This window comes from Apostichopus japonicus, chromosome 22 (genome assembly GCF_037975245.1).
Source record: "Apostichopus japonicus isolate 1M-3 chromosome 22, ASM3797524v1, whole genome shotgun sequence".
NCBI classification, from domain to species: Eukaryota; Metazoa; Echinodermata; class Holothuroidea; order Aspidochirotida; family Stichopodidae; genus Apostichopus; species Apostichopus japonicus.
In genome coordinates, this window is record NC_092582.1 from 13,274,344 (window position 1) to 13,300,110 (window position 25,767).

At 36.2% G+C, this 25,767-nt stretch overlaps 1 protein-coding gene across 1 annotated transcript in view; it reads left to right on the top strand.

The window, feature by feature from the left end:
* LOC139964087 (uncharacterized) overlaps window positions 1–25,767 on the top strand; it is a 63,005-nt gene that overhangs the window by 18,417 nt on the left and 18,821 nt on the right. The window contains exons 18-44 of the mRNA XM_071965438.1: window positions 260–424; window positions 1,438–1,599; window positions 2,250–2,754; window positions 3,507–3,701; window positions 4,150–4,269; window positions 5,681–5,889; window positions 7,085–7,169; window positions 8,090–8,260; window positions 9,633–9,749; window positions 10,457–10,726; window positions 11,832–11,981; window positions 13,063–13,244; window positions 14,193–14,379; window positions 15,019–15,165; window positions 15,946–16,077; window positions 16,303–16,425; window positions 16,695–16,943; window positions 17,468–17,596; window positions 18,901–19,026; window positions 20,179–20,301; window positions 20,940–21,062; window positions 21,605–21,724; window positions 22,253–22,375; window positions 23,207–23,332; window positions 24,029–24,154; window positions 24,635–24,754; window positions 25,262–25,378. Of these exons, the coding sequence (XP_071821539.1) occupies window positions 260–424; window positions 1,438–1,599; window positions 2,250–2,754; window positions 3,507–3,701; window positions 4,150–4,269; window positions 5,681–5,889; window positions 7,085–7,169; window positions 8,090–8,260; window positions 9,633–9,749; window positions 10,457–10,726; window positions 11,832–11,981; window positions 13,063–13,244; window positions 14,193–14,379; window positions 15,019–15,165; window positions 15,946–16,077; window positions 16,303–16,425; window positions 16,695–16,943; window positions 17,468–17,596; window positions 18,901–19,026; window positions 20,179–20,301; window positions 20,940–21,062; window positions 21,605–21,724; window positions 22,253–22,375; window positions 23,207–23,332; window positions 24,029–24,154; window positions 24,635–24,754; window positions 25,262–25,378 (4,402 nt within the window). The remainder of the gene's footprint in view (window positions 1–259; window positions 425–1,437; window positions 1,600–2,249; window positions 2,755–3,506; window positions 3,702–4,149; window positions 4,270–5,680; window positions 5,890–7,084; window positions 7,170–8,089; window positions 8,261–9,632; window positions 9,750–10,456; window positions 10,727–11,831; window positions 11,982–13,062; window positions 13,245–14,192; window positions 14,380–15,018; window positions 15,166–15,945; window positions 16,078–16,302; window positions 16,426–16,694; window positions 16,944–17,467; window positions 17,597–18,900; window positions 19,027–20,178; window positions 20,302–20,939; window positions 21,063–21,604; window positions 21,725–22,252; window positions 22,376–23,206; window positions 23,333–24,028; window positions 24,155–24,634; window positions 24,755–25,261; window positions 25,379–25,767) is intronic.

Consider the following 25,767-nt stretch of genomic DNA (forward strand, 5'->3'; position numbering starts at 1 on the left):
TACATCTGCGTTATCTCAGATGTTGTGCTTCCCTCACTTGGTTGAAAAAGAAATTCTGAAAATTCATCTTATGCGTCAAGCATTCATCAATGTTAACCAATAATTCTTTTGTTCATGAGTTTCTGCCTTCTTTTCTCTTTCCCTCTCCCACGCCTTGAGCACCCTTCTGGGTGGATATGAATATAAACCACTATTATAATTTTCTTTTGAATTCACTTTTGAAAATGTTTCATTTTATTTTCTTTCTCCTCCACAATAGTTTATTGATAATGGTATTGTGGTGTTCATCAATGAAAATGGAGAGAAGTTGAGTTATCCCAACCCTTATTCCTCTGGATTTGACGGTTCTCAACCGTTGGTTGCGGTTGCTCCATTTTGGACCGACAGTAACCTTGGTAGTGGTCAGGGAGAAGTTTTTTATCAGGTCAGTATACTTACATCAGGAACTCCTTACCTTCTGGACAAATTACTTATGCATTTTCCCGCACCATCGGCGCTCAACTCACAAAAAAAACTACCACCAACTATACCTTAGCCTGCCAAGGGCAGCCGGTCTAGCCAGCTCTATCTGGCCAGAGCCGGTGCCTTGGTCTGGTCATTCTTAATTTGATACAGTGATACAGTGTTTTGTTTTTGCTGTCAACATTTTATATCTGAGGGGTAAACCATTATAACACTGGATATATGAAAACAAATGAGGAATATGGTCCTACCAAATTATTATTTTATTATATATGTTTTTTTGTGTTAATGTGAGGGATATTCTATCATTTTAGTTTATGATCCTTCTATCATCAAATTAATAGGGCATGTCATAATTTTAGCAACTAGTTAGAATATAGTGCATTGAAAATCTACTTGCCGAAATGACTTAATTCAAAACGAATATGTATCTGTACAGCTGCCAGAAGAATGCAGTTGCTTTTTGGGGATGTTGTTGCTACTGGACACCCACGAAATCCATTGGCATTTAGCCAATAAGTAGCCTGAATTTGCAGACTTGGTCATGTGTTCCTATTACGTACACCCTTATCTGTGTATGGGAGTGAATGGAATACGTCTCACACTTTCCTTGCAAAGACGTTTCATTCAATTTGTTTGTTATTCATTGTGAGTGCTCTGTTGCTTGTAAAGAAGTTAGAAGAATGTTTTTGTTGTCATCGTTATTCTAATCTTATTACAGCTGATACAGTCAGCAAATTGGTCTGGACTGAGGAGCTGATATTATGATTGATTTATGATTTACTGAAATATTGTAAAGGTAAATAGCTTGAAACCAGAATAAATATAGATATGGGACCTTTCCTATTTGGACTATGGTTTTCACAGTACGAAGCTCCTGTCTAAATCCTGGCCTGTAGGACTTTCTAAATGTAGAGCTCAAAATAAACCCTTTTTTGGCACTTCATTTCTTGTTATATATTGTTGATTATTTAGGTCTACGAACGTTCGGCTACAAACACTGCCAACCAATCTCAAGTGCTCGACGATGCAGACAATCGCATTCGTGAGTTTGACGTGAACCATTTCAAGTTCCAGACAACATGGTTGTTGGTCATTACCTGGTATCAAATTCCTTCATTCACCAGTTTGAGTAATGTAAGTTAAATTGTATCTTTCCGATCTGGTTTTATGGTTTAATTTAAAGTTTATCTGGTTTTATGGTTAATTTAAAATTTATCTGATTTCATGGTTTAATTTTCCATCAGGAAGGACAAGTTTGCATGTCAAAATATTAGTTGATTTATTTATGAAGACAGCAGAGAACTTCTTCTGTTTAGATTTAGTCATTATGTTTGATAAAAGTTTTGTCTGAAATTATTTTTTATTAATTTATTTTTATATTCTAGCCTTCATTTATGTATGAACCTACAAGTTAAACTCATTAGATAAAGTGTTAGAACACACCTTAGCAGCTTAAAGGTTCCCTACAATGAAATCGCTGAAAGATGTAACAAAAATATACAGATATTTAAGAAAAAAATTATATCTAATGAAGTTCTATGATATTTGTATAAATTGCTTAGCTATGTAGTACATTTCCGTTAAAATTTCCACAAATTTAGATACCTTGATGTGATAATCAATAGTTTTCACATATTGTTGGCTTAAAATTACACAATGTCTGATATACTTATTATTAAAAAACCTAGAAAACTTTTCTGTTTTGTTTAATTGGCAGACAATTATGTCTTTTGTACAAATATTTTTTTTCATTTTGACTGGGTAATATTTTACTTCTACATCAGACAAACACGTTCCAGGTTGGGTTAGCTACCGATGGTACCTTCAGCTTTGCAATCTCCAACTACGAAGAGGATCAGATGTTGTGGAACGTCCCCGCTCTGGCTTCGATGGATGTTGTGATTGGTTTTAACACGGGCACAGGAACCTATATCAACGCCCAACTAGAGACACCTCTGAAGATCGGTGACAATAAATTCAAACCGGATCAGTTTCTTGGTAACACTGGACTCGGAGGACGCTGGATCTACAGATTGGAGGCAAACGACGACACCACAGTCAACCCGAAGAAGTTCTGTCTAGATTGGTACGCCACTCAACCTGCCCATGAAACATGGAGCACAAACTTGGGGACATGTCCTTGTACGTTTGGTCAAGGTGACAGCAACAATATGTTGAGGAGTCAATTAGGCACAGCAGCTCTTGGAAGTGGTATTACATCGGTCGTTACCGTGGATACGAGAACACAGCTCAGTCAAAGTGTACTGGAAACCATTCGGGAAAAACAAAGTAATTTTTTGATCATCTTATTGAGTCATAATTATTCATTTTTATTCAACATTGTTGGGCCTTTTAATGTTCTTTCCTTATGGTTACTATACTGGTGTGAGATAGGTAAGTGTGCATAATAATTCAAACATGTTTGACTTGATATTGCTGTACCATGCATTACATCACTGTACACTTTTTTAAACACTTTGGTCCCATGCTGTACATCGCTGGGCAGTGCTCTTGATTGGCTGTATTCTGCTTTACATTGTGGTACCATTTTTTACATATGCTGTACATGTAGACTGTTTGACATATGCTGAACCCTGTTTTACATTGGTGTATATTGCTTTGCAGTTCTGTCCAACTGCTTACTGCTGTACATTGTGGTACAATGTTTCACATTGCTGTACATACTGCTTAACATAGCGGTGCCTGATTTACATTGGTAGGTGCTGCTGTAAATTGTTGTACAATGCTTTCCAAGTAATGTACAATCTTTGTTACTGTTGTGCAATGCTTCAGGTTACCGTACACTACCTAAAATATTGTATTAACACTACAGTACACAGCTTAAACTACATCACCTGGCATTTATTATTATAGAAGAGTGGTGTGGTAGAGAGGAGAGCATTGGTTCCCTGTTCTCTCTGTTTTCAAGGCCATATTTGTCTTTACATGAGCCTGACACTTTCTGCAGTTTCTGTTGGGTGATGAAATCCTTGTTCGCCAATTTATACCACTGCTGCAATCATACCTTTGATCTGTTTCAGATTCGGGAGAATCCTTTTGCCTGCAGACAGCAATGTCACCATTGGGTAATTCTGCAGGGACCACATGTTGCTATAGGTCTGATGGTTCACTTATAGAAGGGTTTGGTGCGGATGCATATGAAAGCAGCTTTGCCGTGCGATATCAGTACAGAGATGGACTAGACATGAATGCCTTGTTGTATACATTTTATTTAGGTGAGTGATTGAGTAGCTTATCAAACAGAAATGTGAAACGATGTATTTAGTAACTGAATACTAGAATCCCCATTGAAAGGTTAAAAGCTCTGTTATGTCATGAATGTTGTGGTAATGGATACTGGCTCTATCATGTTTAAGTTTCTCATCAGTTCATACATGTTTTCTTTCAAGATGGTAGTGCACATGCATGCAGTGACATGCAAAGGTAATTGCTAACAATTTGAGTTGCTGTTTCAAGTCACACATTAATGTTTTGTCTTGTTGATAAAAATCATGTACAATTGGAATTGTATTTTTCTTTGTCCATTTACGTTCATGTTGCAATCAGGTGTTGATAGGGATCATTGGAACATTCCAAAGTCCAAAGCAATGCTTGACATTGTAGCATAGAAACACAAGGGAAATAAAAAAGTGTGTCTCATTTTAAGTACGGATTATATTACAGTTTATGACTTAGCACCAAGGCAGAGTTGCTGTGGCTTGTCTAGGGATCCTTACTTTTGTGGACTTTACAGCGAGAAAAGACCAGCTGGATCCTGCGATGGATATTTACCACCTTCAACATGTGAGTATAATAAAACATGCATATTCATTAGTTTGACCTTCTTAAAGGCATTGAAGACTCGCCCCAAACCGCGTGCCGCGCTCTGAAATAGTTAACTTTCCATTGCTTGCAAGTGAAGTTTTCTGCTTGTCGCTACAAAATGCAGACAGTAATGAAACGTGATACCTTGTTATCTTCAGCTGGACCTGAGATATCCATCGCTGCATCGTTTGTACACTGTGCTGTGGGTATTGACCGCAGTTGTATGTACTGACTGTACACTAGTGTCTAATTACCGAAGGTAGCAAGCTGTTTGCGTATTGTCTGGGATCGATGGTGGTGTCTAACACTTCTGTTACACCTCATTCGAAACGAGGTCAGATAACCGGCATTAGACGTTTCTTTTTGCGCCAGTCTTCACACCCTTTAAAAAATTTATTTTACTGATACAGTTTATGAGTTATTGTTATGTTTTTTGTACCATAAGTATGTGTAGGTATAATAATACAAAATAACATTTAAGTTACAAATATTTCCTTTTTGAATTATAGTACAATTGTAACATTCTTGTCTGTCAGTATTACCAACATTTAAAGGTCATCAATTTCAGTCCCAAATTTTAGTGTGGGAAAATAATTAACTAATCAATATAATGTACTTTGAGGAAGCAAATGATCATTGCTTGACTCTCTCACATATTAAGGAGCTATATTAATGATCTTTAAATACTCAGTACAAATACGACAAATATACATGCATATTCATTAGTGTTACAATGTCCTCCACTCCCAGTTTACTCACATCATTGAAAGCAAGTACCATAGGAGATGTTCTTGTCTGTGAAGGATATAGGCGAATATAATGATGAAGACTCATTTCCTGTTAAATATATCCTATTACACTGTAAAAATAATTTTCATACAACATAATGTTTCCTACATGAGGGCTCCTCTGGAAAGCAGTGCTTCTGCACTGAGCAGGACTACCCTCATTAAAGATAACAATAAGAAAAAATATAAAAAACAACATGTGAATGAAATATATATCTTACATTCATCATTTTAAGTATAATTAATATATATTGATAAGTTTACCATCTTTAATATGAAAAAAAATAAACAAATTAAATGATGCTAATTCATTACTTATCTTCATCATTGATATATTACTCATTCTTAATGGTTAGAAAAATACATCTTGTAAGTTAAATTCTTGAAAACAGACAAAACCTAGGTATAAAAATGATGCTTCTCTAATCAATTCAACTTAAAACTGTCGACGAGTAAACTAGTATGATGTGTCGACGAGTAAACTAGTATGATGTTGGCTTATGTTTTCATGACTCTTCAGCTATCCAGCTTTCCAGCCCTCCTACACCTCGATTTGGTTTGAACCGGTCCTTTCATCTCCCATTTATTTTCTCCCGTCTTAGCTTGGGTCGTTGGTGATCCGCATTTCACAACTATGGATGGATACCAGTATACCTTCAACGGTCTTGGAGAATACCAGCTGGCGCTGATATACGACGAAAACAAAATCTTGTACGAGATCCAAGGACGAACGAGAAGGGTCCTCCGTGATGGGCAGCCCACTGGAGCTACGTATTTTGATGCTTTTGCTATCGCTCATGAAAACTCATTGGTAAAACATAAGTATTACTCCTAACTGCTACATCTTTAATCTTAGTATTACACAAAGTAGGCACCGCTAGACTGCAAGGATGTATGTATGTAATTTAGTTCCTCCTGCAAGCAGGAACTCGCGAAGAAGCCATCATTGGCTTATCAAAGCTGCAAGCTGACCGGAGTCAGTCTCTCACATTCATATTTAACGTCCAATATTATGAATTGTCAATTGTCAACAACTCTGTAACTGGACGACATACATTAATCTTGGAGTGATTCAAACTCGGACCTTTTGATTGAAAGGCACCAGTGTTAACCACAGAGCTAACACTTCTGGATAATCTAACTTGTTTGATAGAACATTAAGCAGCCTCTCTGCAGCTTTTCCTTTTAACTTGGTGTCTTTGATTGCCATAGTTGTTCTTTATTCTCTCGGCAATGAAGATTTGCTTTTCACTTCTAATTCTTTCGTTCTAGTAAAGTTTCCACACCATCAGATTGTGAGAATTGAAAGCTTTATTATCTTTAAAAAAATTGAATACATTATAAGCATGTTCTCAATTGAGCCAGATTTGAATGTTTCTTGCATGATACTAGTAAATTGATTTTAACATCATCATTAAACATTCTTTGCTTGTAACAAAGACAGCAGAGGTTTCAGCATTATATAATCATGCTACCTCTGTTTCTTTCTTTCAAAGCAATCTGAAAGGTTATGTAGTTTACTCCTTGTTATATTTAATATCCAATCAGGGCTTGAATGAACCAATTGCTTGGCACCATCAACAGATAATCCTAATTGCCCTTTTACCAATTGCCGCTACGGACAGCGACAACAAACATGTCCTGAAATGAATTTGATTCATTAAACTTTGACTTATTGATAGGACATCTGAGAATATGTTAAAAAGTTGTGGAAGAAAAAGGTATACATTCGTGTATTCTGTATGTGTTTTCTCTCATTTTGGAAACTATGCCCCCCTGATGCCCTTTTGAAAGCTGAAAAGTTGCAGTGGCTACGTGCCACTTCAATAAATATTCAAGGCAATTTCTAACTGGATCTTACAAAATTGACTTGCCACATGTCGATCCTTAATTCGAGTACTGCTTCCAGGGTGTCAGGATTGTTTCATTTTTAAGAAACTTTGGGTATAAAATGGAAATTGAAGAACATCAATATTCATAATTTTATTAATTTTCTCCCCTCATAGGTTGAATGCTTTTTGTATGATGCAGGGACTAATTTCTCCATCTCTGTTAATGGAACCAAAGTCAACAAAACTCAGCTTGCAGATTGTGAGAACAATTTTATAACTTTGCTTGTTTTAAGTGTTAAATTTTATTCATTTTATCACATTGTAAACACCAATTTGAGTAATTTATTTGGAGGGAAACATGAACATATGTTACAATCTGATTACATAATATAAAGGAAATTGGAATTACCCAGTCTGGAGGAATATAAAAATTAAAAATTTCATAAAAAATTCAGTCAATGCCTTGAAAATTACATAGTCATAAATAAATAGTCTTGTATTCATTTCTAAACAAAGTGGCTGTGTTGAAAATAATATATTTTTGCACCAAAAGTGCACTACAAGTAAACAAGATGTTATGTCCAAGTTACAAACTATATATATTTCCCTCCTACTCAGTTTTCTAGTTTATGAGTTGGATGCATAACATGGATATACCACAATTATGGCATTAGTATTTTTTAAACTTAATACCACAGTTAAATGAACTTTGAAACGTACCTTCTGTGACAAATAACGTTCAAGCAGCAGATTAAAACTATAACGTGAAAGAAGATTTTTGTTGTTCAGTGTGCAACTTTGACATCACACTGTATATCACAAACTATCAGAAGTTAACAATAGTTATATCTCAAACAGGTTAATAGGAATTGAATATGTATTTCACCAGGACACTGAGATAATATTCCACCTGTGTGTAGTCAAAAGATAACTTCTTCGTGTAATTCTTATAAAAACATGATATAATTATATACAGAATAATAAAAAATAACCTTCATAAATTAAGAAATAATTAAGACCACCACTGTCAAATGGTTTTAAGGGAATAGATCTCTAAGTAAGACTTAGTAGTATCTTATTTATATGTGAATGTTACATGACTTTACAGACAAATGCAAAGTTCGCACATTGAGGAACTCATTTACATAAATTATTTTGTCTTGTATTTCCCTCTCTCAGTGGATTTTGAAGGAAACGATGTCATCATTTCATCGGTAAATGAAAAAGTAACCAAGGTGAATGTGGTGTACCGACAGATGACAGTAACGGTAGAAGTTGTGATGGAGCTGTTGGATATTCTGATTCAGTTACCACAGGACTTTAAGGGAAATAGCACAAGAGGTCTCATTGGTGAGTTAAGGTTACTGATATAATGCTATAGTAGTGTAGTATACTACAGCACAGTATAGTATAGTATGTAAAGTAAAGTATAGTAAATTATTATACACATAATGAATGGTTATGAGTGCAATAGTGCAAATATTTCATGAGTTGAAAGATGGAATGTTCCATTCAACGAGGCGCAGCAGAGTTGAATGGAACAAATTACATCTTTCAACGAATGAAATATTTGCACTATTGCACGAATGGAAACCATTCATTATTTGTTTTATACAACACCTTCAAATTTGGATATGATTGGATGTAAAATGCACTCATGCAACAGATTGTTTTGAACAGACAGGTTTCTCTGCTCTCTTACCATTGAAAAAAGTGCTACCAAAAAAGTATAACCCATGGTTCTATTTCATGGAGTGCAATAGAGCGGATTTTTCATGCAATCGACGAGCAATTGACCAATCAAATGGCCGGAATATAATTAGGTGTTGTATAAAGTTTAATATAGTATAGTAGAGTACAGTACAAAAAAGTGTTTGAAGACTAACGCAAAAAGAAACGTCTAACTCCGGTAATCTGACGTAGTGTCGAATGAAGTGTAACAGAAGTGTTAGACAATACCATCGAACCCAGAAAATACGCACACAGCTTGCTACCTTCGGTAATTAGACACTAGTGTACAGTCAGTACATACAGCTGTGGTCAATACCCACAGCACAGTGTACAAACGATACAGCGATGGACATCTCAGGTCCAGCTAAACATAACAAGGTATCACGTTTCACTACTGTCTGCATTTTGTAGCGACAAGCAGAAAACTTCACTTGCAAGCAACGGAAAGTTAACTTTTTCAGAGCGCGGCTTCTTTAAAGTAAATTATGGTACAGAATAGTATAGTAAATTATAGAATAGTGGAATGTATTATAGTAGAGTGTAGTTTACTACAGTGTAGTATAGTGTAGAAAAGAATAGCCCAGTACATTATGGCATAGCACTAGGACAGGACAGTGGTGCTTTGTTTATTAGTATTTTGTATGATTAACTGTGTCAAATAAATGCAAATAAAGGGTGAAAATACAAGTAAAATACATATTGGTATTAATCACATCATTATGCACATAGCCAATTGGACAAGTTTTCACTTACACTTGATTCTTTGAAATGAAACTTGACTCTAGTCAATCTAATGACCAATATTTATATGGCAGTTAGATATTACGAATGAGACTGTAAAAGATTATATGAAATCTAAAGCAGGTTTCAAAGGTAAATTGGAGGTCCATCCAGATGCAGTTCCCGATGCAAGTCGGTGGATATATTCTTCTTTCATTGTGAATAAATAATATCTCATCAAGGGTTTTATTTTTGTTGTTGTGTGCTCTAGGCGTCTGGAATGGTAATACCTCTGATGATTTTACATTCCCGAATGGCACGTTACTCTCTGCGAGTGGTCCGAATGGAGAATTTATGGAGCAAGACTTTTTCACTTTTGGTGAATTATGTAAGTATATCAAGTTAACAGATCAACTTTCAAGATCATTTTGATGGTTTGCAATTCCAATATGACTAAGTCCTCCTTCTATTTGTTTGTTCATATTAACACTAAGCTGCTGCACTGTCTGTTCTGACTATAACCAGGTACCTGGAACGAACCAGGTACCTGGAACGAACCAGGTACCTGGAACGATGTAGTAATTGCTTCCTCGTGTCGGGTTACATTTGTTTAAGCTGTGCAGCTTTACTCTCGACACTGACACCTGCCAGTTGGGCAAAATATTATTTGTCGAGTTCCCCCGACTTAAGCTGAAGAGATTCTAAGCGATGCAAATTAAAACTGGCAAAATTATGATCAGTGTTAGTCACTATTTAACCCCTCAGCCAAAATGTTTTGCATGTTATCTACTGATTCCGGAAACAAGAGTTGCCCAGTTTTGTTTTGGAAGGATCGAACTGCACAGATAACTCAAAGGATCCATGTCCATATAATGACTGCCAGTGTTAAATATGGACATCTGGCCCTCGTTAAAACATTCATGTTATCATATCTGCATTGTTAGACATGGCATTGTTGATCCATAAAACACAGAGTTATGTAAATTTTAAAAAACAAACTTTGAAAGAATCTAAGATGGCAAATTAAATTAAATATTTCTGGTTACTGTTTCTCTTCATTAAATTAGTCGCTATGTTTTAAATTCTTCTCTACAGGGAAAGTAAGCGCGGAGAATTCATTCTTTACTTCTGCGGGATCACGTAAACGACGTGCTCTGACAGATGAAGTAGAATACACACCTCTATTTTTACCCAATCTCATCTCCGATTATGAGTCAAACGATCCTTCATTCCTTGCGTCTGCTCGGGAAACCTGTGAGGATAACAGTCAGTGTCTGTTTGACACCCTCGCATCTGAGAACCAAGCTCTTGGATCTGCCACTAAAAACACCGAAGAAACCAATCAAGCAGCAGAGATGATGCTTCGTGAGTGCTTGATTGTTTTAATTAATATTCATCCATTCATTCATTCATTCAACACAGAAGAATACTAAATATAACTGTAGGAAGGGCAAATAGGATAATTCTAACTAAGAACAAGTTTAGCAAATAATAATAATATAATTTGCATGCCAAAATAGAAATTGCATAATAATAATAATAATATACATTACAACCAATTACAATAAGGTAATTTGCATACAATTTGTATACCAATATATAATTTACGATTATCTTTAATTTGCATATATTATTTTAATATTTCATCGCATATATCGCATATATATTGCATCAATTCAATTATTTCATCATGGTAGATGCTGCTCTTAACTTTTGCTTTTTTTATTCTATTCTTAAGTTTTTTTTCTCTCTTTTTTCTTTTTGGGGGAGTCTCCTACTTTGTTAAGCCTTGCAGGCTTTATAGGAGACTTCCTGTCACATTGTAAATTGTGATAAAACAAACAAATATACAAATTGCTTGGGTTTTGATTTGGAGGAAGGTATCATAGATTTTGCATCAGTTAGGCATCTGGCAACGATATCATTGTTGTCCGATAAGACTAGTCAAGAAGCAAAATCAGGAATTGTCTTAGAAAATGAAGCACTTAAGTGGAATGAGCAATTTGAAATTTGAGAATGAACCAGCACTGCTTCTTTTTCCTTTTGCCAGCCCCCCTAAAAAAATAGTAATAAAAAATGTTATTTTCTTTTGGGCTGAAAACTCTAACAGTGAAGTAGTCCTAAATGTTGGGTGATATACATATGAAGATCTATAATTTAGAATAATGATAAGTAATAATAACATTTTCATATTTGTAATACTTTAAAGGAGGTATCTATCAATATGATAGCATATTTCAGTTGGATGTTTTCTACTCCAAAATTGGTGTCTTGGAAGAAATAGATTGAAAAACCAAAATGGCCCAAAAATTCATCAAAATATAAAACCCCATCTGATTAGTGATTTTCAAACAAATGTAGTAGAATTAGTGCATATGTCTATTTCTTAGCATTCCATCACTGTATATGCTGTTGTTCCTATCAAATGTTATTTTGTTCATTACATTTGCTTATACTTTATCTCTTTCAGAAAATTTCCCACCCAATATTACAGCAGAGTCCACTATCGTGGCCACAGTTGGAGAACTATTTTACTATCAGGTGATGGCCGTAGACCCCGAAGGTGGAAATGTATCCTATTCCCTCGAGTTTGAAAACATCACCGCTAATATCAGCTCTGGTGAGTGGTGCATTATTATAGCTATATATAGGCGGATGATGTCATGTCTATCAAACATATTTTTTATAAGTGCAATTAAAGCGGACGCAATCATTCATATCGATCTGAAATAAAATTACAATTTGCGCAAATAATAATAATAAATGAGACTTATATAGCGCCAAATCAGTAGACAAAAGCCACTGCTCACGGCGCTTTACAAAGAAAACAGATTAATTTACAAAAGAACAAGTGAAAAGATGGGTCTTAAGTAGACTTTTGAATGTAGAAAGTTTAGAGCATGTTCGAATGTGATCTGGTAAATTGTTCCAGAGATAAGAGCCAGAGTATTCGAAGCTTCTGTAACCAAATGAAGAGGAGAACATTCAGTGTATTAAAAAAAAAAATTAAAATATTAGAAAAAACAGAGAATGGAACTGAAGATTCTGGGATATATTTGGAGTGAATGGAGGAATATAATTTCAAGAAAGAAGGCAATATTTTGTGGGTTCTTCTAGTCCTTGAATGGCTGCAATTGGAAAAAGGAGAAATGGCTACAAAAAGCTGTTTTGCAAATAGAGGGATATGAACTAATAGAATGAAGATGACAGTGTGCACAGAGGCCCTTCGACTTTAGGGCCACCTAGACACTTTCCTTATTAGCTTACCTGATAATCTGGCAGTGTCTAGAAACCATGCATGCCGTTGCAAACCGTTGAGAACATCTTGCAAGTTCTCACTGAAACTTCATCCCACTTAACATGGTAATTCAGCTGGAAATTTCTTTATATGTATGTATGTATGTATTTTAGATCCTCCTGCAAGCAGGAACGTGCGAAGAAGCCATCTTTGGCTTATCAAAGCTGCAAGCTGACCGAAGTCAGTCTCTTAGATCATATTTAACGTCATGATTATGAATTGTCACAATTGTCAACAACTCTGTAACTGGACGACATACATTAATCTTAGAGTGACTCGAACTCGGGACCTTATAATTGAAAGGCACCGGCCTTAACCACTGTGCTAACACTCCCTATATATGATTATTTTATATATATGGTTTTTATTTTATATTATTTCTCTCCTTCTTAAACATCACCAGATGGTCTTGTAGTCTGGAACCCTGTCAGTACTGACCAGATCTCTTTGGTGGTTCAGGCTAGTGATGGAGAAGCCTTATCAGCAGTCCAGCCTACTGTCATACTATGTAACTGCCAGAATAATGGTACCTGCCAACAAAACACGTACACTCAAGAATCAAATATTCTTACAAATAAATTTGCAGTAAGTTTGACATTTTAACTTTTTGGAAAACGTCCTCATCGTCTAGGACGGGATGAATTTACTTCCGAAGAAGGAACTTTTTACACCCAGTATGAGTCAGCAGATTAAATAATATGCATGTATTTATGTATGTATGTATTTTAGATTCTCCTGCAAGCAGGAACTCGCCAAGAAGCCATCATTGGCTTATCAAAGCCGCAAGCTGACCGAAGTCAGTCTCTTAGATTCATATTTAACGTCCATGATTATGAATTGTCAATTGTCAACAACTCTGTAACTGGTCGACATACATTAATCTTGGAGTGACTCGAACTCGGGACCTTATGATTGGAAGGCACCCTTTTTAACCACTGAGCTAACACTCCACAATATATGATTGAGATCAGAATACATTAACCTCAGAGAGGAAACTCTTAAAAATCTGACTAATAATAAATAATCTGTGGCTTTGATTTCAAATGTTTCTTCTAGAGATTTACTTGGATTGCCTTCTATATTAGCTAAATGATCTCATTCCACATGAATCTGCCAGCTTTTAGAACTGCATAATTTGTGTTTCAATAACCTGCTTTGCAAGAAAATACTTGGAAACAGTAATTTCTTTAAAATTATTCAGTCAGTCAGTATATTAACGAATCAGTTCGTTCATCAGTCAGTTAGTTTCTCTTTTAGAATCAACTCTGACAGGTTCTCCAATAACTCTTTACGAATATACCAAATGAAACTTTGTTCGTGTTTTGGACAAAGCACCAGAGGGTCCCGAATTTTGTACTAGATTTACTACATATGTGCAGTTTGGTGAGTAGGGTGTTCAAGCATAATGCCTTAGGGTCGGTATACCAGTGTATCAATACTTCTTTGTGAGCCAGATGCAAATCTTTAGCAGGTCGGATTTGGCCTGTGTACCATCTATATCGAGGACCCCTGATTCTCTCATTCTCTCTTTAGGTGGCAACCTGTCTCTGTCCTGATGCCTGGTCAGGAGATTTCTGTGACAATGACTTTGATGCTTGCATAGAAGACCCTTGCTTTCCAGGAGTTACATGCTTTGATAATGTAGCCCCACTCACAGGGAATAGGTGTGGTGATGGGACTTGTCCAGAGGGTCTTGTAGGCGATGGATTTAAATGTTTTGGTAAGTCTGTAAGAAACTCATGCGAATTGTTATTGTGATGGTATAGATCCACAGATAGGATATAGTGATGGGATACTGTAGACCCACTGTTAGCATATAGGTGTGGTGGTGGGATATTGTTGACCCACTGATAGGATAAAGGTGTGGTGGTGGGATACTATAGACCCACTGATTGGATATAGGTATGGTGATGGGATAATGTAGATCCACTTTTAGCATATAGGTGTGGTGGTGTGATACTGTAGACCTACTGATAGGATATCGGTGTGGTGGTGGGATACTGTATACCCACTGATAAAAGGATGATGTTGGTGGGATATACTGTAGACTCTGAGAAGAGATGGTGTGGTAGTGGGATTAGAGACCCACAGATTAGATGTTCTTCTGGTGGTGGGATACAGTTAACCCACTGACAAGCGACGATGATGGTGGAATATACTGTAGACTGTATGAAATCAACTGATGTGGTGATATGGGATAATAGACCCACAAATCAGATTTAGTGATGGTGCACACCTACTGGGAAATCTGTGAAGATTTACTGGACTAGAAAAAATAACACTTTTGTGTTTTAAGGTTTCTATGAAAAGTCATTCTTCCTCTGTACTCACTAATCTCTTACTTTGCCGCTTCTTGCAGACCTGGATGAATGTGTTGCCTACGCTAACAGAAGCGAAGAAGATGGGGGCCCGGCCTGCTCTCAGATCTGTGAGAACACCCTGAATGGATTCACATGTAGTTGTCTGGATGGATACAACCTACATCCTGACATGTATCAGTGTATAGGTACGTTATCCTAAAACAATCCTCATCTTTTTTTGCATTATTTTGTTTTATTCAAGTTAAAAAAAAAAAAAACCTGCTGCTTATGTGATTGTCATCCTTGTATTTCTTTTTATGAGATTTACTCTGTCTTACATGAATTATAAAGTGCTTGGGTATAGCCTGATACCGCCAGTCTTGAACACTGCTGAAAATTTTGGACAGGCTTGTGTTTCTTTGCTTGCACCAGGGGGTTATTGTGGATGTTTTGGTCTCATTATTTATGACTCAGTTTGGTTGAGTGTAACTCAATTGTTGGAAACAAGAGAATTCCTGTGCATGGTCAGTTCTAGCATCATCCTTTGAAGCACTATTCATGAGATGATTGTGAATGATAACCGCTGCATATCAAGGTTATTCTGAAAATTATGATGCAGGCAGGTCAGGACCAATATTTAGTGCTCTAATTTATCTATCCTCTCCCCAATCTGCATCCCTCCCCTACCCTCAATATCTAACCTTCTCATGAAGCTAAGTAATGGTCTTAGTCATGTACTAAGTAATGTCTCATGTAGTAAGTATCAATCTAAGTAATGTACTAAGTAATGTCTCATGTACTAAGTAATGGTCTAAGTAATATCTAACGTACTGAGTAATGGTCTAAGTAATGTCTCATGCACTATGCAATGGTATTATGCTATATCCTGAATATTAATTTAAAATTTGAATAGGATCAAAATTCTAGATATAAAATTGCGACCAGTTTCTTGAAACGATCCACCGGTTTATTTTCATCTGTTCCAGATATAAATGAGTGTGAGTTACAGACTGATGAATGCTCAGAGAATGCAGTCTGTAGTAATTCTCCAGGATCTTATAACTGTACATGCCTGGACGGTTACCGTGATGTCAACAATGATGGAAGGCTTTGTGAAGGTAAGATCACATCCATGACTGCCTGACAAGAAAGGAATTGAGCCGGAGGATGAGTAGGAGGGGGGAGGGAGGGGGGTAGGGGTAGAGGTGTGAGATGAGCTTTGATGTCCTTGCTGGATGTAAGTTCAGTCTTTTCAAGCTGATAATAACATGGAATGTATTGTTGTTAATATATTGTTTTTTGTAACAGAGCTGCAATATCGTGTTCACTTTTCTTTGTTTCAGATATCAACGAGTGTCTGAGAGTACCATATGTCTGTGACCCCAGAGCTACCTGTGTCAATAATGATGGTAGCTATGTGTGTACCTGCTCAGATGGGACTGATGGGGATGGCAGCTCCTGCATTGGTGAGGAAATCTCTTCTCCATGTTACGTTAATCTACTACTCCTACAGTTTCCATTAATACAAAACCCCAAAACATAGAACAAAATATAAATCAGTAGATACAAATAATATAGATCCATTTTCATGAGTCACTTTCAATTTGAACATTTCTGATCTGGTGAAGTTTTGTTTGTCATATTTCCATCCAGTTGAAATCAGTTTTACCTCCTCTCCAGATATTGACGAGTGGTCTCAAATTCACCAATGTTGATTTTGTCTCATAACCATCAGATATTGACGAATGCTCTCGCAACACAGACAACTGCGACACTAACGCAGACTGTAACAACATTGAGGGTTCCTTTACGTGTAGCTGTCAGTCAGGCTGGGAGGGAGATGGAGTCAACTGTACCAACGTAGATGAATGTTTGGATATCAGCCTACGTGAATGTCATCCCAGGGCTTTATGCATGGACACCCAAGGCAGCTACATCTGTTTCTGTCCTGCTGGTAACATTGGCGATGGAGTAGAATGTGATGGTAAAGCTTGTTTTTCTTTATTTTAATTTTTTTGTTCGTTTTTTTATTTCTTTGCAGAATAGATTGCTTTGTGTTGTGAGAGATCTTTGCATCCTCTCGGATTTGTTTATTTTCTCTTTTGAAATGCAGAAGAAATAATGTTGGATAATACCAGCTACCAATAAATTTATTCAACCTTCAAGGCCATCATTAGCTGTTTATATAGACTAAATATAAATATCTATTAATTAACTAATTAATTACTTGCACAATACGAGAAAAAGGAAGCATGAGAAGGGATAGAAATGGGTGGATTGTCTGAAGTGGTCAGATGAGTTGCATAGTAGGAAGTATAGCCCTCAATTTTTCTTGTTCAATCGATGGCGCTAGATTTAGCAGTGACTAAGAACATGCATGTTATTGCTGTCCTGCTTTTATTTATATTCCTTTCACATTTCAATTCTAAAACTTTTTCACTTTGTTTCCATTATGAGCGTGCTTTATAACTGTGATGATTACTTTGTTTTCCCGGAATTAACTTTCAGATATCGATGAATGTGAGCTCAACATGGATGACTGTGGCATGGATGGCTCTACAATGTGTGTTAATACCATTGGCTCATTCATATGTGTTTGTAGCGATGGATATACTGAGAATGGTACCTTCTGTAGAGGTAAGAAATATTCCATTATAGACTAGTGCACAATGTAGATAAAATGAATGTTTTTATTCATTTACTCCCACCATTAAATATTACTCACACTTTGCTTTGGTATCACAACAAACTTTAGGGCCACTCATTTTAGTCTTTTTGACTTATCTGTGGGAAATAAAGAATTGCATTTAATTTACTGATAGACTAGATGTATACACAACTTTTAGAAAGTGGCTTCAAAATTGTATGAAATGTATTAAAACAGGATTTTGCTTTGACTTGAGATTGCTTTGCTTATTACAATGAATTCTTTGTTAAGAGTTTGTTATGCAGGAGAAGTTTCAACCTATGGATTTAGGAATACAAACATGCTCTGTATATGTACGTAATAAAGAAATGAAGTAATAATAATAATTTTAAATAATTTTAAAGTTTGATTGTCATACCATTTTCTCCCTAATTATTCCATTGTCTTGTGTATTTATTGTCTTGTGTATGTTTTTATTCCATTTCGTTTGTCATTTTGTTTCTGATTAAGATGATCCTGCTAGGAATGATACCCCAGGCACCAATCTTACCCATTTTATGAGTAGAAAAGTCCGCTTCTATAACAGCCATGTTCTTTTGTACTTTCTTATCACATTAACTCTAATATCGGAAATGGATTAGAATGTCAAAAAAACAAAAACATCCTTCACATGAACAAATTAAGAAACTTTCTGCTTAATCCTAAGAAACTTTAGATAAACCTTACTTCCTCCAATTTACGTTTTATTTCTCTTTTCTCCATTTTTACATCATTTTATTCTGTTGTTTGCTTGGCCGATTTGTCCCTCTGTTTTTCTACAATGGATCAGCAACTTACATGAGCTTGGACTCAGATTATCCACTCATTTTACAGATTATGAAATGTTTCACATCCACATACAGTAAATTTAATAAGGCTAAGTGTCTTATAACCTTGTTTAAATATGATTGTCAATAATTTATTGATTTATTCTGATTTTGCTTTGACTACTTCATTCCTTGTATTACTACTCTGTATGTATCACATATTTTAACTTCTTACGATTTTGTTGTGGTCCCATGTAAAGTGCTTTGAGATATTCTTTTATGTAAAGCACTTTTATAAATAAATAGTATTTTATCAACTAGTACAGCTTGGAGTGACATATTGATTTATTTTTCTTTGTGTTATTTGTAAATTTACGCAAAACTCTTTCCATTCAAACATCCCTTGTAGGTGCATCCCATCCGATTCCAGTCTGTCACAGAAACTCCCTCACACTTTCCAAGTTTCTTTATTTTTTTCAATCCCACAGATATTGATGAATGCAGTTTAGTCAATGGAACAACATGTTCCGATAATGCAGACTGCATGAACACTTTCGGTAGCTATATGTGTACATGTCAATACGGTTACACCGGTAATGGCATATCTTGTCTTGGTAAGTACTAGTATGTGCTCAAATATTGATCCAGAAAACCAAAAGACATTTCCGAAACCAAAATATTTAGTAATGATTCTGAATTATCTTCAAAGAAAGTATGTATAGAGAGAAAGAATAAAGAGATATATTTGAAGGAAAAAAACCAACTGTCTGAGTCTCACTTGGGAAATTAAAACTAATTGAAATTATCGAAAGTACCTCCCCCTCCCCCCCCCCCCCTCCATCACTTTATGGATGTCTCCTTGTGATCAATGTCAAATATTAATCCAGAAAACCAAAAGACACTTCAAAACCAAAATATTTAGTAATGATTCTGAATTATCTTCAAAGAATGTATGTATAGAGAGAAAGAATTAAGGGATAAATTTGAGGAAAATAAAATCAACATTCTGAGTCTCACTTGGGAAATTAAAACTAATGGAACTTATAAGTAACTCCCCCTCCCCACCCCCGTCTATCACTTTATGGATGTCTCCTTGTGATCCATGTCAAAAGTAGGAGGCTGAGGGGGCTGAAGCCTGATCACTGCTGCCAGTATGCAGTCTGATTCATCATTACGGAGCAGGATCTTGCAGCTGCTGCAGCGAGTTTTCTTTCTTGAGACGATGCCTTAGCTGCTTTATTAGTAAACTTCTCTGTAATGTTGTATGTATGTATGTATTTTAGATCCTCCTGCAAGCAGGAACTGGCGAAGAAGCCATCATTGGCTTATCAAAGCCGCAAGCTGACCGAAGTCAGTCTCTTAGATTCATATTTAACGTCCATGATTATGAATTGTCAATTGTCAACAACTCTGTAACTGGACGACATACATTAATCTTGGTGTGACTCGAACTCGGGACCTTATGATTTAAAGGCACAGGCGATAACCGGCTTTCAAATCGGCGTTAACCGGCGTTAAATGGCATTCTTAATGTTGCTGCCAATGTTTTCTATGTGTGTCACATCTCTGTATTATTGAGCACAGAATAGTAGGAATGTAGGGCATTTACAAAATGGAGCATAAAGTGATTTTTAAGTCTTATTTCAGGTGTGAATCTGTCATGTGTTATCTGCATTTGAGAGTGCATATGATGTTGTATATATCAGCAACCTTGTATACATTGTAGCTCGCTTGTTAAAATATGTTTAATTATAACTCATCAACAGATATCGACGAATGCATGAGTGGTAACGACTGCGATACAGTGAGAGGGACCTGTACTAACTTAATGGGATCTTATACCTGTACATGTAATGTCGGTTACCAAGGTGATGGTAGAAACTGCACTGGTAAGTTGATGTTGTATTTGGTTATGTAAGTTAGGTATTGCCCCAGGCTGTCACTACTAGAAATGGAAGGGTTATCTGAGGTTCGCTCCCTCTTAGGGCTGGAAAGTTCAGTTGCTAGGGAGAGGCATATCTTTGAAATAGTTTAGACAATTTCTTGAATACTAAATTTTCTTGTTATTCCTTGCCTTATATCTATCTCTTGTAACTTGATGTGATTTACGGTTATGTATTTTATCAATGAATTTACTTTGATTTACATCGGGATATCCATTTGGGGTACATCAAGGATTTTGATGGTCCTTGAAAAGCAAAGTACATACTAGAGAACTTAAAGCTAGTCTTGGAATGACATCACAGAGCCTGTATTTATTGCTTGATTAGTTCGCTTTTACGTTTAATTCGATCTGAAAAGAAATTAAGTAGGATAACACTGATGCAAATGGTGACATTACATCTACTGCAGTGTGTAAAATGGTTACTATGAGATTCTGTATTAGTTCTCCCTTCTTCTTTTAAAGGAGGAGAGGGAGGGGATGGGGAGGGGAGGGAAAGAGAGCCTCACATAACTTTGTTATTAGTCAGAGATGATTCTTAAGTTCTATAACTCCTTTAAGATTTTACTTGTCTATGCCTCACAGATTTGAATGAGTGTAACGTTAGCAACGACTGCGATTCCATCTGCAACAACATAGATGGCACTTTCTTTTGCTCTTGTGAGCAAGGATACAGTCTGAATCCTAGTCTACCAAGCCAATGTCTAGGTACGAGAGCTTTTACACTTTCACTTTTACCAATGAATTTTTATAACCATTTAATTCGAAAACACTTATTTTCGGGTATTCCATATTTTTCTCAGTGTGATGTTATTTGAATCTATTTAATTGTGTACCATCAGTTTATATGCTTCAGTGAAGAATGGGTATGGAAGGGTAGGTGAAGGTTTAGACAGGTTTCTTTGAAAAGACATGAAAATGTTCTTCTTTTATTAGCCATGAATAAACTTTCCTCTGGACAAAGAAACAACTGTTTTTTTCTATAGCTACTTCTATTGGAACTGTTTACATGCAATTGTGTACAATGCCAAAGATGAACAACTTCAAGTATTCCATAATGATACTGACTTCTGTTAAGATCGCTAATTTTTCCACAAATTATCAACAAAGCTCAAAGGATGGTGTCAACAACGATAACAGAAAATTTGAGGGACACGTTGATTTGAGATTTTACAGGATAATGCGGGTGTCATATTAATGAACAATAGATTCATCATCACAAGCGTCTTTCTTTCTGCTTTACATTACAGATATTGATGAGTGTGCCCTCAGTATTGATAATTGTACTCAAGGCTGTAACAATACTGATGGTAGCTATAGTTGTTATTGCTATGATGGATTCATTCTAGAAGGAGATGTGGACTGCATAGGTAAGCATAAAATTTCTGTTTTCTTTAAGGTTATATCAGCTCAGACACGGATAGAGGAGGAGCATTTGTTTCATCGGGTAGAGGCAGGATGCTTGTCTAAATAAAAACAGGACAGTATCAACATCTCTGAGTTGTACACAATTGCCTTAATTTTACACTTCTTGCTCCCAAGAAAATCCATTGCTTTTAGTTGAGTAAATGACTGTTATTCCTGAGGTCGGTAATTTGTATCACCATCCAGCCAAACTTTCTTTTCCCTTTAAAGTATCTCTTGTCTCGTCCTACCCTCCTCCACACTCTCCACAGCCTCTACCTTACCCTTTCCTACTTGACTACCCTTCCTCCTTGTTCCGCCCCTCCCATTCCCTCCTCAACACTTTCTCGTCCTCCACTCTCTCCTTTCACCTTCCACCCACTCCAACCCCCCCCCCCCCATCCTTCGGTCAAATTGCAACTTCTATTTAGTTATCCATCATTTGTGATGATCCAACATACATGTTTATTTTTTTCTCTCCCGATCATGTACAGCTCAAGTCAATTGCACTGAAGACAAGTGTATCAATGGCCAATGTTACTACAGTGATGGCAATGAGACCTGTATGTGTTATAATGGCTATGTGCTATCCCAGCAGAATAGTAGTCTGTGTGAAGGTAAAGTCCTCTCCTTTGTAACTTTTTGACAAACTATTGTTTTAATCCTTCACATCTTTCATATTGCTTTTTGTGATTTTCACTTCTTATATTTCTTTAAAGGCAACAAGAATGGTACATCAGCAATGGTAGTGGTATAATTTGTTTAGTTGCTATGCCTTTGCAGCAACTTGATGAAATTTGACAAGAAGCAATGGGCAACATTTGAACATATTGTTTAGATGCATTGAAGACTCGCCCCAAACAGTGTGCGGCGCTCTGAAAAAGTTAACTTTCTATTGCTTGCAAGTGAAGTTTTCTGCTTGTCGCTACAAAATGCAGACAGTAATGAAACGTGATACCTTGCTATCTTTAGCTGGACTTGAAATGTCCATGGCTGTATCGTTTGTATACTGTGCTGTGGGTATTGACCGCAGCTGTATGTACTGACTGTATAGTGTCTAATTACCAAGGATAGCAAGCTGTGTGTGTATTTTCTGGGATCGATGGTGATTTCTAACACTTCTGTTACACCACATTTGAAACTAGGTCAGAAATTAAACGTTTCTTTTTGCGCGAGTCTTCACACCCTTTAAAGTCTTTGAAACTGCAGAAAACTGTCTGTTGTAAGCATTGTGCATTTATGTGCATATGATAATGTCTATAACATATGTAATAGGCCTAAATATATTATTAATGTTAAATGTATTGGAATATTAATGTTAAATGTATTGGAAAATTTATTGATCACCTTTAAATCCATGCAAGGAACAAAATCATGACTTCAGTGTCAAGGCCTTGTCATTTTAAGCTCTTTTCAAAACTTTTCCATCCTTTTTTGCATTCATATAGACATTAATGAGTGCGATAATCCGGTCCTGAACATGTGTCAACAAATCTGTAATAACACCCTGGGAGACTATCTCTGCTCATGCAATGACGGATACAGACTTGCAGACGACAGTAGATCATGCGATGGTAACAATTATTCTTTACTGAATTTCTGAACTCCCCCCCCCCCCTTCCTTCGGAAAGTACATAAAGCAAACGTCCATTCTACGAGATGTGGGTGTATGAATATGGATGAAAGATAATAAGTCAATCATTCTAGTTCACTTTAATGTCTAAAATAATTTAAGTGTCTACTTTTGGAACTGGTCATTGTGATAGTAAGTTAATTGTGATGTTGTGCAAACAAGTATAGTTGTGCTTGCTCCTTTTATGCTCCCTTTATTCAAGAGCATTATACTTCTGATATATGATTTCATAATGGAAATACTCAGTATCAATGGTTATGTATGTATTTTAACATAACATAACAATTAATATTTATATAGTGCTATTCCATCTAGATCATAGCGCTTAGATCCTCCTGCAAGCAGGAACTCGCGAGGAAGCCTCATTGGCTTATCAAAGCTGCAAGCTGACCGAAGTCAGTCTCTTAGATCATATTTAACGTCCATGATTATGAATTGTCAACTGTCAACAACTCTGTAACTGGACGACATACATTAATTTTGGAGTGACTCAAACACGAGACCTTACGATTGAAAGGCACCGGCGTTAACCACTGAGCTAACACTCCACATTATTATTACTTATTATGAACTGACGCCTACTCATTTGTATATCTTTGCTGATATACACTCATCTCTGTTTCTGTTCTCACTCTAGACATCAATGAGTGTGCAGAAGATCTGGATAACTGCGACGATGCTACCTCTACTTGCATTAATGAAGTAGGCAGCTATCGCTGTATGTGTAAGACGGGATTTACCAGGAACGGTTCGGTCTGCATAGGTAAGAGACAATGATGCTACCTGCCACTGCACTTTACAAATATATTGCACAGATGGAGCTAGTCTGATGAAGAAGGGAGGGGGGGACAAAGGTGGAGGGGCAGGGGCAGTATCGAGGTTGATATGATTTTAGAACCTCACTTGACAAACATATTGGCTGAACAATGCAAAGCTTAATGGCAAGTTTGACAATGTTACTGCAATAGACATACCTGTGCTACCCTATCTGGGACTGTCACCTATTGTATTGCATTGTAAGTATGACTGGGTCATGAGTAACATGGTATTTAACCCCTTCATCCCGAGACATGGTATTGAACCCTTTCAGCCTTACTACATGGTATTTAACCCTTGCAACACAAAATGGATTGATTCTTCAAATGTAAGGAATTTTTTTTCTGAATTTGACCAAAATCTGTTAAAGATGTATTTCTTTTTTTATTCCTTTTCTTTTCTTTTTCTTTCATCTTTCTTCAAACAGACATTAACGAGTGCCTGGGAGTAAATGACTGCAATCCACTAGCAACTTGTAACAACACGTTTGGTTCTTACAGATGTTCATGTTTAGATGGATATATGGGAAATGGATTCACTTGCTTAGGTATGATAACCATCTAAATAATAAATATATGGCATTGTGTCAAATCGAAAAGCTGCAGCAGTTGCAAAATCCCCTGCAGCGAGGCTGAATGAATATCAAACAATAGAGGTTATATCTCTGCAGACCATAAGTGCCTATTGTGAGAACTGATTGCAGTGCCTGTTGTGGGACACTGCACTAAACAAATTATTATGCATAACATTTATAGCAAATGGCCAGCATTGTTGTTGTTGCATTCAGTAGTGAGGCTTTTTTTTTTTTTTAAACTAGATGAGACAATTGGAGAGTTGAAAGCAATCAATTTATGTTTAACATTATAAAAAAAACATGTTTCGCAACAAAGGTTGTTTAATCTTGGGAAGTATTTGTAATTGTGAAGTCATTGATGAAGGTCTTGCTCGACTGAAAGCTCTCAACTTTATATCTTTATTTCTTAAGTAATTCTGCCAAAAAGAGTTGCTTTCAGTTTGGTGTCTATCCTCTCCTCTTTCTGTTCCAATGGTACAGACTTCAATGAATGCTCGACCAATCCATGTGATTCGTTTGCTACTTGTACTAACGAAGAAGGCTCTTTCAGCTGTGAATGTAACAGTGGATTTCAGGGCAATGGTTCCTTTTGCTCAGGTAAGACTCACAGTATCACAAAATTTAAAAAAAAACTGACTTTTTCACATTAATTTAAGTCTATTTTGGGGTAATTTGAAAAAAGTCTGCATTAGAATATCCTTTTTAATTATTGAGTTTCATATATAGTCACTCTAGGGATGTCAGAATCTCACTCAAAGGTTAAGTGTAATAAAAATGAAAATTGAATATTTTACACCTTCATTTCCATGTGTGACTTTCTCCATTTGAGAGCATTTCTTTTGATTTATTACTTATTTTTAGGCATAAAATTCATGGTTTTGCCTGAATTAAAATTGTCCTCTCAACTGATAGTTTTCTGCGTTAAGCGGTTTGTTTGTTTTTTTGTGTTTTATTACAGTGGGTGTATCAATTTTTATTTTTGGAGC